This window comes from Pelobates fuscus, chromosome 3 (assembly GCF_036172605.1).
Source record: "Pelobates fuscus isolate aPelFus1 chromosome 3, aPelFus1.pri, whole genome shotgun sequence".
In the NCBI taxonomy this organism is placed as follows: domain Eukaryota; kingdom Metazoa; phylum Chordata; class Amphibia; order Anura; family Pelobatidae; genus Pelobates; species Pelobates fuscus.
In genome coordinates, this window is record NC_086319.1 from 20,315,647 (window position 1) to 20,327,801 (window position 12,155).

The 12,155-nt window shown below is 36.4% G+C and overlaps 1 protein-coding gene across 2 annotated transcripts in view; it reads left to right on the forward strand.

The window, feature by feature from the left end:
* Positions 1 to 12,155, forward strand: part of TAFA5 (TAFA chemokine like family member 5) — a 516,415-nt gene that overhangs the window by 389,303 nt on the left and 114,957 nt on the right. For both annotated transcript variants that reach the window (XM_063446792.1, XM_063446793.1), the window contains exon 3: positions 7,557 to 7,684. In XM_063446792.1, the coding sequence (XP_063302862.1) occupies positions 7,557 to 7,684 (128 nt within the window). The remainder of the gene's footprint in view (positions 1 to 7,556; positions 7,685 to 12,155) is intronic.

The following is a 12,155-nucleotide window of genomic DNA, read 5'->3' on the forward strand; positions in this document are numbered from 1 at the left end:
CACACATATAAGTACAAATTGTCAGGGATTCACCTTTTTACTAAAAGCATAGTCTTCAGACTAAAAAAAAAAAAAACTTTGGCCTCAACTGTAACATTCCCAGCATTTGGAGCTGCAATGTGCAAGCAGTATATTTGATTTTCCATAAAATTCTATTTCTTTTACATTTTTGGATCTCAATACAATTTTTGATAATAGCTTCATGCTGTTAGATGTTTAAATCCAAGCACCTTGTTGATGAGCCACAAAATGTATAACTGTGCAAACCCCAAGAAAGGTATTCAAATACAAAACAGTTATTAAGCTCCTGGTAGATGCAAAGATAGTCTACATTCCCTCTTTGAGCAGGGCCCTCAACACCCTCTGTTTCCACATTTCCAACTTGACTTGTTACAAATACTTCTCTGTTAGTCCACCCATTGTACAGTGCTACGGAATTTGTTGGTGCTTTAAATATAATAATAAGCCTACCGGAATGTGGGTTTACAATATGAAACAGTGTATGCCTGTGCTTATTTGCTTATTTTGAATGGCATTCTTGGAGAGTCATACAAAAGATACTAAGATGCTTTAATGGCTGCTGTGCCTACACCAAGTTCCATTTTTATTTTTTATTTTTTCCTTATTATGTGTAGTTGCAACACAGTGTCATGTTTAAAAAGTTTAATTTTAGAGTCAAGTAGCCAACTATAATGATTAGGCCGGAAAGCAGAATGCTTTTTGTATGACCTTTAATAATAATATCAAATGTAATCTTTGGACCAAATTCCATTGCCACGTTATGTAAAAGGACATGAATATGAGGTGATTTACACAGACACATAATCAGAATATCCGTAGTGAATGCAATTTGTAATGCAAAGTGAATTTATCCTCGTAACATGAAAACCTAGAAATAAATCCATTAAAGGAACACTCAAAGCACCGTAATCACTAAACTTCGCTGTAGAGGTTGTGGTGATGGAAGTCTCCTGATGCTACTACAGCAAGTAATCGACCACTTTAATAATGGTTTGCTAACCTACCTAGGGGCTGCTGGGCACCCATTGCCACCTCCACATCAGCTGAAAGCTTTTGCACTGAGCTAAGCCTGACATAGTGCTCCCTGCATGGTCTGTCCTTAGCGGACTGACCTAATTGATTGGCAAGCAGCCTAGCATACCTTCATGCCAGGCTGACCTGCCAGTTATTTTGGTGGACCAGCCCCCTTTATGGGCATGTACGCCAATTTGGGCAGAGCCAGCGACACAATCACGTCACTGGTCCACCCCCTAGCCACCCTCTCACCAGTGTCTCTCACTTCTCGTGAAGCCAATGTTGGGGGTGTGGTGTGAGATTACTCACTGAGAATTACAGAAAGATGTTAAGGAAATTCTAAACTGTAGATCAAAAGAGCTAACTTTGAAATATAAACGAGTTTGAAAATATTTCCATTTTGCTTTTTCTATTATTGATCCATCCGTCTAGTTTTTATAATGAACCTTTGTTGTGTTTATGTTTTTTGATTGTAGGCTAGTTTGGTCAGGGCCCTCTTCACACACTGTTCTCATATGTCAAACGTGTATTGTCAGAATTAATTGGTTCTCTTGGTTTATCTTTTGTACAGCGTTGCAGGATAGGTACACCCAGCTGTGTAGCTTGTAAGGGGTTAAACACACAAATAAAATGCTTAACATTCATTGTGACTGGTCACCACACACAAGGCAAATAAAAACACAAAGGGTAGCATATGCACAGTCAGTGCAAAATGATATTAAGTAATGTTTCTTTGTTACACAGTAAATTAAACAAATCCTTAGGGTCAGGGCTATCAGAGTCTAATTACTAAATTCACTCCTTAGCAATCTCTGCTGCATAGAGAATGACATCGATTAATTTGTGCTGTTTTGGAATTCCCTATGAGGTAGTGTAGTAAATGTAATATATATTTAAACCAGAGAGAAACGCAATGTTTAATTCCCTTCATTAAAAAAAAAAACAACACCACCCAGCCAATCAGTTTTTGTCTTGCTACTTTCAGTTCAATTTCATACAATCTTAATTCTTGGCTCAGATATTGCCGGTAGGGTTTCAGGAGAATTTTTTTGATATATATATTTTCAGTCTGTATTTTAATCACTCACATCTTCCTAGACGTCTAAGCCTGCTCAAATTTATGGCTGTCGGACAGAGTTTATCTCACTTTTTACTATAAAAAAAAATATGCTGAATTCCTCTTGGGAGATTTACCATGGATATGGCAGTTGGTGACTGCATGGATGAATGATCAGGAAACGCAGTATTCCCAGCAATCCAACACACGTATTTTGACAACACCAGCTTAAGTAGATAGCAAGATGGTTAACGGACTCAAGTAAAATCTGCTGCCATATGGAACGTTGATCAGCATTAAGCAACCTCATCCAATTTAACTCTTTAATATCTAGTTATTCCGGAAACCATTATTCTAAGCATTTTTTTTAGGCCTGACGTATAAAACAAGCACAAAGACAATATTGAACAAACCGATAACAAAAGATTAAAGCATGCTACTGTTAAACAGATACCACACATACCAAAAAAAATTTTTTGTTTCATTATTATTTTTACTTTTTGCATCTATACAATACATTAGAAAAGAAAGAGTTAACTCTACCCTAGAATTCTCAGTTAACAGCAATTAGTAGCTCTGCTAAAAAATATATTCTGTAATTACAATTAATCAAAATCATATTGTTATAATAAACTTGTATGAATGTGTTCTCATTTAAAAAAAAAAAAAAAAAAAATCAGCACAGTAAACCCAAAGGAACAAACAAGAGGTTTTTGCTTTATGAACATCTTTACAATGAAGATCCAATAGGGTGGTTTCTGGTGCCTCAATAGTCCTAAAAATATTATTAACAATGTTCACGCCTTTGCTATTTGACAGCTTGTTAAAAAAAAAAAAAAAAAAAAAAAATGTTCTCAAACCAACCATGTCTACAGAAGAATAATTATCAATCTTTATGAAAGCAATTAATCTTCCCTCGATACAAGAATAATCCTTTAGGGTAGGTTGACTGAACCTACAAAAACAACTTATCCTAATTATGTATCACAATGACACTTAAATATGCTATGTGACAATGAAAAAGCATGTAAGCAAGCTAACTCCATCCTTACATAATTATAAATGGCCAAAGCTGGGCCTTGAGGCTGCGACGTGGAGTTAAAATAAAAAAAGAATGTGACTTTTTCAATAAACACATCAATCAATCATTGAATCAATCCTGAATTGCCATGCTGACTGGTCTTAGTTTATATGGGATTAATGGAATTGGTTAGGTGCCATGAATTCAGTTTAGTTGAGGTAAAGGTTGGTTTGTGATGTTGGTGTAGACATTTATTCACTATACCTCAAACTGTGGATAACTGACAAGGGAAGAAAAAGTTTTAGGCTGAACCAGAAAAATAGCTGAAGACATTTTTCATCTCAGCTACTCTGTCTTCACATCTACAGTTCTCATGTAAATTGTTCATGATTAAAGTTTACTGAATAAATAAAAAAAATTACGATTGGTCTAATTTTGTCAGGTACAAATGGTTACCATTATTTCTCCATTCGTGTGATCAATGAGTACAATCTCTAAACAACTGATTATTGTGAAGGTTGCTTACAGAGAGTCCACCTGTTAAAAGCCCATTTGTTATGAAGTAAATGTTTCAGAGGTTTTTCTAAATGGAACACTTTAATTCTAAAATAGCATGTGGTCATTGATGATTATGGGTTGATATGCCATGATATTTTCACCTGAAATGCAAATATTGGGTGATGTAATTATCTTAAATAAAAAACACCAAGATGGCACCTGCCTTGCAATGACTTTTCATTGAGCTGTATTGGGAAGTCTGTGATTGGACACCCACAGACGGCTTGTGAAGGCTGCAGACAAGAGACATGTGACTTTTGCAAGCTGTTTTTAGATATGCCCCTAATGAAACATATGTATAATTAAATGCATGTTTTCATTGGAGGTTATATGTACAAAATTGTGATTTTGATTTATTAAATTTCTATTTTTTTTTTATTTACGTTGCCTGTGGAGTGTTCTTTTAAATAGAAAAGTGGGAATGGACTAGAATACTATGAAAACATGCCCCAAATGCCCCTATTCACTCCACATATTTGATATTAATACCCCATGGCCTGTAGGATCAGCAGCTAAACAAAGTGTAACAATAGTTAGGTGACACATTGTTTTGCCAGCTCTTACCCAATCATTTGGTCAATCCATATCATCAGGTGCGTTTCATGTGGTTCTCAGCCCCACTGACAATGACAAAGGCCATGCTGCTGTAATTCTAGGGTTGGGGAATTACCAGCTGTTAATATTGTTTATAACCCATAGATTAAGTGCAAAAAGGTGCGGCACTAAATTAAAAATTAATTTTCCCCATCGTTATCCTTTTTTAAAAGATAGTTTACTGCTACGGAGCTCTTAGATATGGAAAATGGTCTGACTACCTAGAAAAGAGAGACAGAGAGGTAGGAAAAAGAGACAGCCTTTAAGGCTCAGATAGTAACTATCTATCCAAAAGAGACCCTGGAAAGTAGTGACTATGTGGAATGCAGCCATTCTAATAATTTATAAAACATATTATGTTCTGTGATGGTTTACAAACAAGGCGATACTACGATTCATAGCACACATTGTCAGCATAGACAAAACATTTTATCTACATTTCCATTTTTTTTTATTGTGATCATTTTAGCATGGCACATTAAATAAACTTTCAGACGACAAGACTCTGCTGTAAGTTGCATAGTAAGAACATTTTCTTAAATAAAACAATCTGCAAATCCACAATTAATCTGTATATACAAAGCTACTGATATGTATTATAAGATTAAAAGCTTTAATGTTTCTATTTTTCATTGTTGTCACTTACTCATAAATTGATGTAAATATGAGTGTTCCTACTTCCCTTCTCCATGGTTTCTATACATTCTTTTTACGAGGGCAGTAAACATATAACGTAACCCCTTCCCTAATTATTTTTTTTTTGCTCATAAAATCATTGCATTTTCTTTGAACATGCAAATTGCTTTTTATAAATACTTAAACAATTATAATCAGCTCCAATGATATATTTCCTTAATTGGGGGTATTAGTTCACCCTTTGAAGATATTTTAAACATAAAAGTTCATAGTTATTTGAAAATAAGTATAAATATTAGTTTTAGAACATACTTTAAACGTTAAGGAGAAATATGTGCAATGCATTCGGCCTCCTTTGCTAAATGCGATATTACTAGATGAAGTAAAATAGAAAAATCAGATATATTGAGTTCAAAACATGCGCCGCTGAATGCCCTGAACTTTTTCATTATTTACCCAACTATTCCTGCACATTGAGCCATACTGGCTTATGTATAGTGTGAAATGTGGTGAATTTCTATAGTTCCTCTGCATGAGGTTGAGGGACTCAGTTGAGAACTGGCTTAATTTGTTTTCTCTGCTGGCTAATGAGCTACACTGGAGGGATAACCCATTCCATGTAATAGAAATGTATACATAGAATATATTTTTTACAGATTAGGGTTGGCAGGGTAAGAGTTTACTAACAAGTTATCTATGTACACAGTGGCTTGGTAATTGCAATCAAATAAACAAAAAGATACAAAATTACCGTATATACTCGAGTATAAGCCGACCCGAATATAAGCCGAGGCCCCTAATTTTACCCCAAAAAACTGGGAAAACTTATTGACTCGAGTATAAGACTAGGGTGGGAAATGCAGCAGCTACTGGTAAATTTCTAAATAAAATTAGATCCTAAAAAAATATATTAATTGAATATTTATTTACAGTGTGTGTATAATGAATGCAGTGTGTGTATAATGAATGCAGTGTGTGTGTGTATGAATGCAGTGTGTGTATGAGTGCAGCGTGTGTGTATGAGTGCAGCGTGTGTGTATGAGTGCAGCGTGTGTGTATGAGTGCAGTGTGTGTGTGTATGAATGCAGTGTGTGTGTGTATGAATGCAGTGTGTGTATGAATGCAGTGTGTGTGTGTATGTGTGCGTGTGTGTATGTGTGCGTGTGTGTGTTGCAGAGCCTTGGTGGGGGGTGGGCAATTTTTTTTTATTTATTTTTTTTATTTTAATTTTTTTTATTATTATTTATTATTATTTTTATTTAATTTCATTATTATTATTTTTTTATTATTATTTAATTTAATTATTATTATTATTAACATATATTTTTTTCGTCCCCCCTCCCTGCTTGATATATGGCAGGGAGGGGGGCTTTCCTTTCCTGGTGGTCCAGCATTGGCAGTTCAGTGGGGGCTGTGGGGGCTGTGAGAGAGCGTTACTTACCTCTCCTGCAGCTCCTGTCAGCTCCCTCCTCCTCCGCGCCGTCCGGTCAGCTCTTCTGTCAGCTCACACTGTAAGTCTCGCGAGAGCCGCGGCTCTCGCGAGACTTACACTGGGAGCTGACCGAGGTGCTGAACGGACGGCGCAGAGGAGGAGGGAGCTGACAGGAGCTGCAGGAGAGGTAAGTAACGCTCTCTCACAGCCCCCACAGCCCCTGTCTGTATAATGGCAATGTAAATTGCCATAATACAGACTATTGACTCGAGTATAAGCCGAGTTGGGGTTTTTCAGCACAAAAAATGTGCTGAAAAACTCGGCTTATACTCGAGTATATACGGTAGTATTTTTTAGATGTAACAGTTCCGTTGCAAAAAATAAATAAATGTGACATGATTCACCCACCATTCTTTTGTCATTGTAGTAGGTAATATGTTATTCGTGTTATTCTGCTGACTCAATCAACTCAGTGTGTTTATATATAAAATGTATTTATTTATAAAATTAGTATTTATTATATTAAACAATTCCGTTGCATAAAATAAATGATAGTTCCTCCCTCTCGCCCTCCTCCCCCCACATTGCTGAAGGGGTTAAAACCCCTTCAAGCACTTACCTGAATCCAGCGATGTTGTCCCTCGTCAGCCGGCGGGGGAGACCTAATGCCCATGCGCGGCAAAGGCTGCGCTTGCATTAGGATTTCTCCATAAGAGAGCATTATTCAATGCTTTCCTAATAGGATTCCGGTGAAGCTGGAAGTCCTCATGCATAGCGTGAGGAGGAATTATTTTTCTGTCTGGAACTTTTCGCCCCTAAATAAGTGCCGCCCGGGGACGGACCGCACCCCACCCCCTATTGCTATGCCACTGCTCACAGGACTTCTTGAAAATAAATATTTATACAGTACAAACAGGAGCAGGTTAGTCAGCGTTGCAAACTTTGTTGTGTCCTTTCTTTCTCAAGTCCGATGAGTTCCGAAACATTGACTTAACTGCTATTTATTTGTATTGGAATAAACACATTGTTCACTTTTTTGCAACAAGTCCTGTGAGTGCCAATATTTTTTTACTTTGTGTAATTTTATATTGCTTATATTAGAACACCCAGGCATTGTATAGGGAAATGAGTGCCATTGCATACTTGTTTTGTTGCTCTGTATTTATATATATCACCAGCTCCACCATTTATATCATATTGATTTTTTTTATCTCTTTCTACAGCACGTATTATAAAAACAAAACAGTGGTGTGAAATGCTTCCATGTTTAGAAGGAGAAGGCTGTGATTTACTAACAAATAAAGCAGGTTGGACCTGTACGCAGCCGGGTGGGCGAATAAAGACAACCACGGTAAGTGTTTGGATGAAAGTACTTTTTTACTCTTACCAAGCATGTGGGGTACGTGGCTCTATTGGGTGAAAGACTAATTTAGCCGTGTATATTTATTTTTAAATTTACCATTATCTATGTAATACGTGTATTACATAAACATTAGGCACAGAAAGAACATTTTATTATGGTGCACATTTAGGTTTCGCTTAAAGTTGCCAGAATTCTCAAATGATTTTGAGCAAATATTTAATGGGCATAGAAATAGAAATAGAAGTTTATTTTTAATTTTTTTAAGTGGGCATTTTACCAGAGGGGATCTCTCCGAATGTAGCTTCATGGTACCTTTCCTTTTTTTAAGAAAAAATACAATTGATTTGCTTTGTGAAGCTGCACTCTGTTACCAAGGCAGTTCCATTTAACCCCTTCATGTTGGGACATGTGCACAATTGCCAGGGTATACATCCATACACAGAAATTGTGTTTACATGAGTTTTAACATTGCAGTCGAAATTCGTTTTCTGCAGACAAACTTCCTTTGCAAAATCTACCCTAAGTAGAAAGGTAGCCTGGCCGTGATGTCACCGGTGCTATAAAAGCCACCAGGGATGTCGCATACTGAGATACTGAGAACTTCAGGGAGGTGTAGGATCTATAGACTGCCCACGAGCACCAGCAGAAGCACTAGGATACCGAGCAATATTGGAGAAGTGAGGAGAGCAGGAACTGAAGCCGCAGCCAGGAGTCAGGTAGGTATTTTATTGACAGTTGGAGAAGGGGGGTGCTAAATGGGGTGCAAGGAGCCATATAAAAGGGGTTGACTAAAAAAAATTTCAATTGATGAAAAATTGGAATAAATAGAAGGAAGGAAAGAAACACAGAGGGCAGGTATGTATGGAAATGGGGTGGTTCAATGGGGAATGAAATGAGCAATGTAAGGGGGTATAAACAGAGTGGCCATGATTTAAAAATGTGTCTGTGGGATGGTGGATACAAACATGACCTGATCACACACATTTACACTCCTACAGTAAACCTTCACACCCTCCATCACCTCCACCTCTGTCACCCCAACACACACAGTATCCATCAATAGAAACACAGTCCCCATCCAAACAGTTACCTCCTTACACACAGTCACCCCTCACATACACTGTTCATGTTTTTTGCAACAAGTCCTGTGCCAATATTTTTTTTTCTTTGTGGAATTATATATTGCTTGTATTAGAACACCCAGACAGTATAGATGGAATTTTATCATCTAGAAGTGAGTGCCATTGCATACTTGTTTTGTTGATATGTATTTATATATAAAAAAGAGTCACACACAGTCAACCCCAATATAAACAGAGTCAACCCCCAAAACAGTTATCTTCATACACACAATCATCTACCCATACATGCACACAGTCATCCACCATACTCTCACACACAATTACCCCAATTTAAACATAGTCACACACAACTTATAGCCTTACCAAAAAATCCCTACACAGACGTCAAGAATACGAGCCCATGCACAAAACACATAGCAACCAGCTCCCAAAAAACACTCCCAGAGACAATGATACACATTATCACAGACAAAGAGATACACATTCACAAACACACACAGGCATCTACGCAAAATATATATATACACACACACACAATATGAGTATATATGGGATAATGTGTATGTGAGAGGAGGATTATAGAACATGTGGGGAAGTATCAATAAATCTTATTTCTTTACAGCACTGTTTTCATATCTGTAATGTCACTGTATATTAAAAAAATATCTTGTTTTTCGGTCTTATTAAAATGTTAATTTTTTTGAATCTATCAAATAATTTGCTATCTCGGCATGTTGAAACAAACATTACTATACAGGACACTCAAAATACTTTATTTCGGGGCTTGTTTTTCTTTTTTGCTAGTGAAGGGGTTAAGTGTCTTGATGTTACACTACAACAACCAAACAATGCAATTCAAATATATTTTTATGTTTATATGTTGGTAAAACATCATTCTTCAGTAGAAACTGTGCATTTATTTAAAAATCAGCATGTAAGCCAGAAAAATTAAAGTCTAATAACAAAATTGACTTTAACTATATTAATATCTACCAGGCAATTCACCAGATATTTGTGAACTTCATGCCCTATTATCTATTCTTAGCATATCAGTTTCACATGTTAACTAAAGGTCAATTGCGTTTCAGTGCAACAACAGCTGTAGAACTATCAAATTTGAAGTATATGTTAAGCTGAAGTAAAATTAAAACATATAGAAAAATGAATTAAAATAACCTTAAACGGAATTTACATTTATCTAATAATACATTCCAACGTCAATTAAGAAGAATTTAGATTTTATACATTAGTGTGAAATATTCTAATCATTGCTTCAGGTAATATTCAAGAAATAGAATTCTGTGTATTCATAGTTTAACTGTGTATTTTATACTGAGCACTGAATTTTGTGGTCTATAATAAAAGCCCAGCTTGGGCTCAACTGGGAGCAGAGATTTTTATAGTCAGGTGTCATAGTCAACTTAGAAGAAAAAAATGCCAACAGTGAGTCAATTTCAAAGTTACTTGATTGCTACTGATGGACAATGTCAGTCAGTTTAAGTCACATTGAGATAAAACAAAGCTGATCTCGTACACACATAGATCAAATCAGCTGAACTATTATGCAAGAAGATTGTTTTTAATCCTTATTCCTTATGTTTCCTTACAACTACTAAAACTCTTGCCAAAACATTTTAATTACACATGAGAAGGTGGCCAAGGAATATATAATTTGGACCTGCTTAATCATTGGCAACACACTTGTACCTTATACCCTACTCACCCATCTCCAAGTTTCTTTCAAGGTCACACAGAGGTTATGTAACTACTGAAGCATCTCAAAACTAAGAAAGAAGACAAGATGAGCTTTTCACATATAAATATAACTAGTCTTTCTTCCTTAACTACAATTACTATTCACCTTTTAGGAAATAATATACAAACAACACACAAACCTTTAACGTGCAGTGCTCAAATACAATTAATATTTACCCTTTAATTAAGGTATAGTAGAATTCATAAGGATTCCTCAAATTCTTCAAATAAAAATTGTACAAAAATGTATCTACAAAAATAACAAGGGCCAAACATAGAGTAGTAGAGTAATACACTTAGAGACAATATATTTCAATGTTGAACTCACAAGCGTATAGTTAAAAGGAGCTTATCTGGTGTACTGTTAAAATTCTGGTGGTCACGGTCTTCTTATATTATCAAAATTGCATGTAAAAGAAATGGTGGAAAAAGTGTAACACTGTATAAAGATATAACAAGCTGCTTTATTAGGTCACACTTACACAATAAAAGATAATTAAAATCCCATAATTAAATATCTGGAGGAGCTGGATCATCAAAAGTGAAGGTGCAAACGTAAATTTGAAACCTTCTTTCCTTTAGAGATGATGATGTCGGCATAAACATAAATAAAGTGAACAGTGAAGTATATAAATCTCACCCTACGCGTTTTGTCCCAGGAGACCTACTTTTAGTTTTAAATTAATTCCATTAATCTGGATCTTGCCCATCTTAGCCAAATCTTTTCCATCCATTTTCCTTAAACATTATAAGAAAAATATCAAAGTCCAGCACAAACTTCAAATACAAGATGATATTTTATTGGTTCCCACATACTTGTTTCAGCCATAAAATAAGCCTTCATCGTGCTTGTTTATATGGGTAGAGGATTGAGAGTGGGGTGGTGGGCTAATGGATATAGAACATAAGTGCATGGGTTATTAAGCAGGAGAACTGTTTGACCCCCTTCTTAAAGTATAGTCTAATGTTTCTCTAACCTCCCCGGCTCATTACTCCCGCTAAATAAATCTATATTTCAGGTGCTAGAAGAAAACTCCACTTCTAATTTAACAAGAGTGGTCCCTGCCTTTTTATGGGTTCATATAGGCATATTCTCTGTGTTGAGATATTATACTTCACATAATAATTGCATAAGAAGCTAAGCAAAAAATCAGGGAGGTTGGTTCAAGATGGCTTCATCTAACTTTGTTGAGCTGGTAGAAGTGTTTTCTCCATGCGTGGAACTTTGTGGTAAGAGTTATTATTAGTGAGTATGACTGAAGTGTTTTAAAGGTTGGTTTTTTTTGTTTGTTTTTTTTTAAATTTTTCTCAGTTCTATAACTTGTTATCAATATCTAGATAAGTCACCCAAAACTTGCTAGAATAGATCCTGGCCTCATACCCAAAAACAAAAGTATATATTTTTTGTCCATTTAATGTCCTCCGCCCCCCGGCCCCCACCCCTGTGCGGCGGGTGGGGGCCATAATGATAATGAGGGGGGGCTACTGTCCCCCCCCCCGGCCCCCACCCCTGGGCGGCGGGTGGGGGCCATAAAGATAATGAGGGGGGGACCTACTGTCCTCCCCCTCTCCGGCCCCCACCCCTGTGCGGCTGGTGGGGGCCCTAAAATTAACAAAGGGGG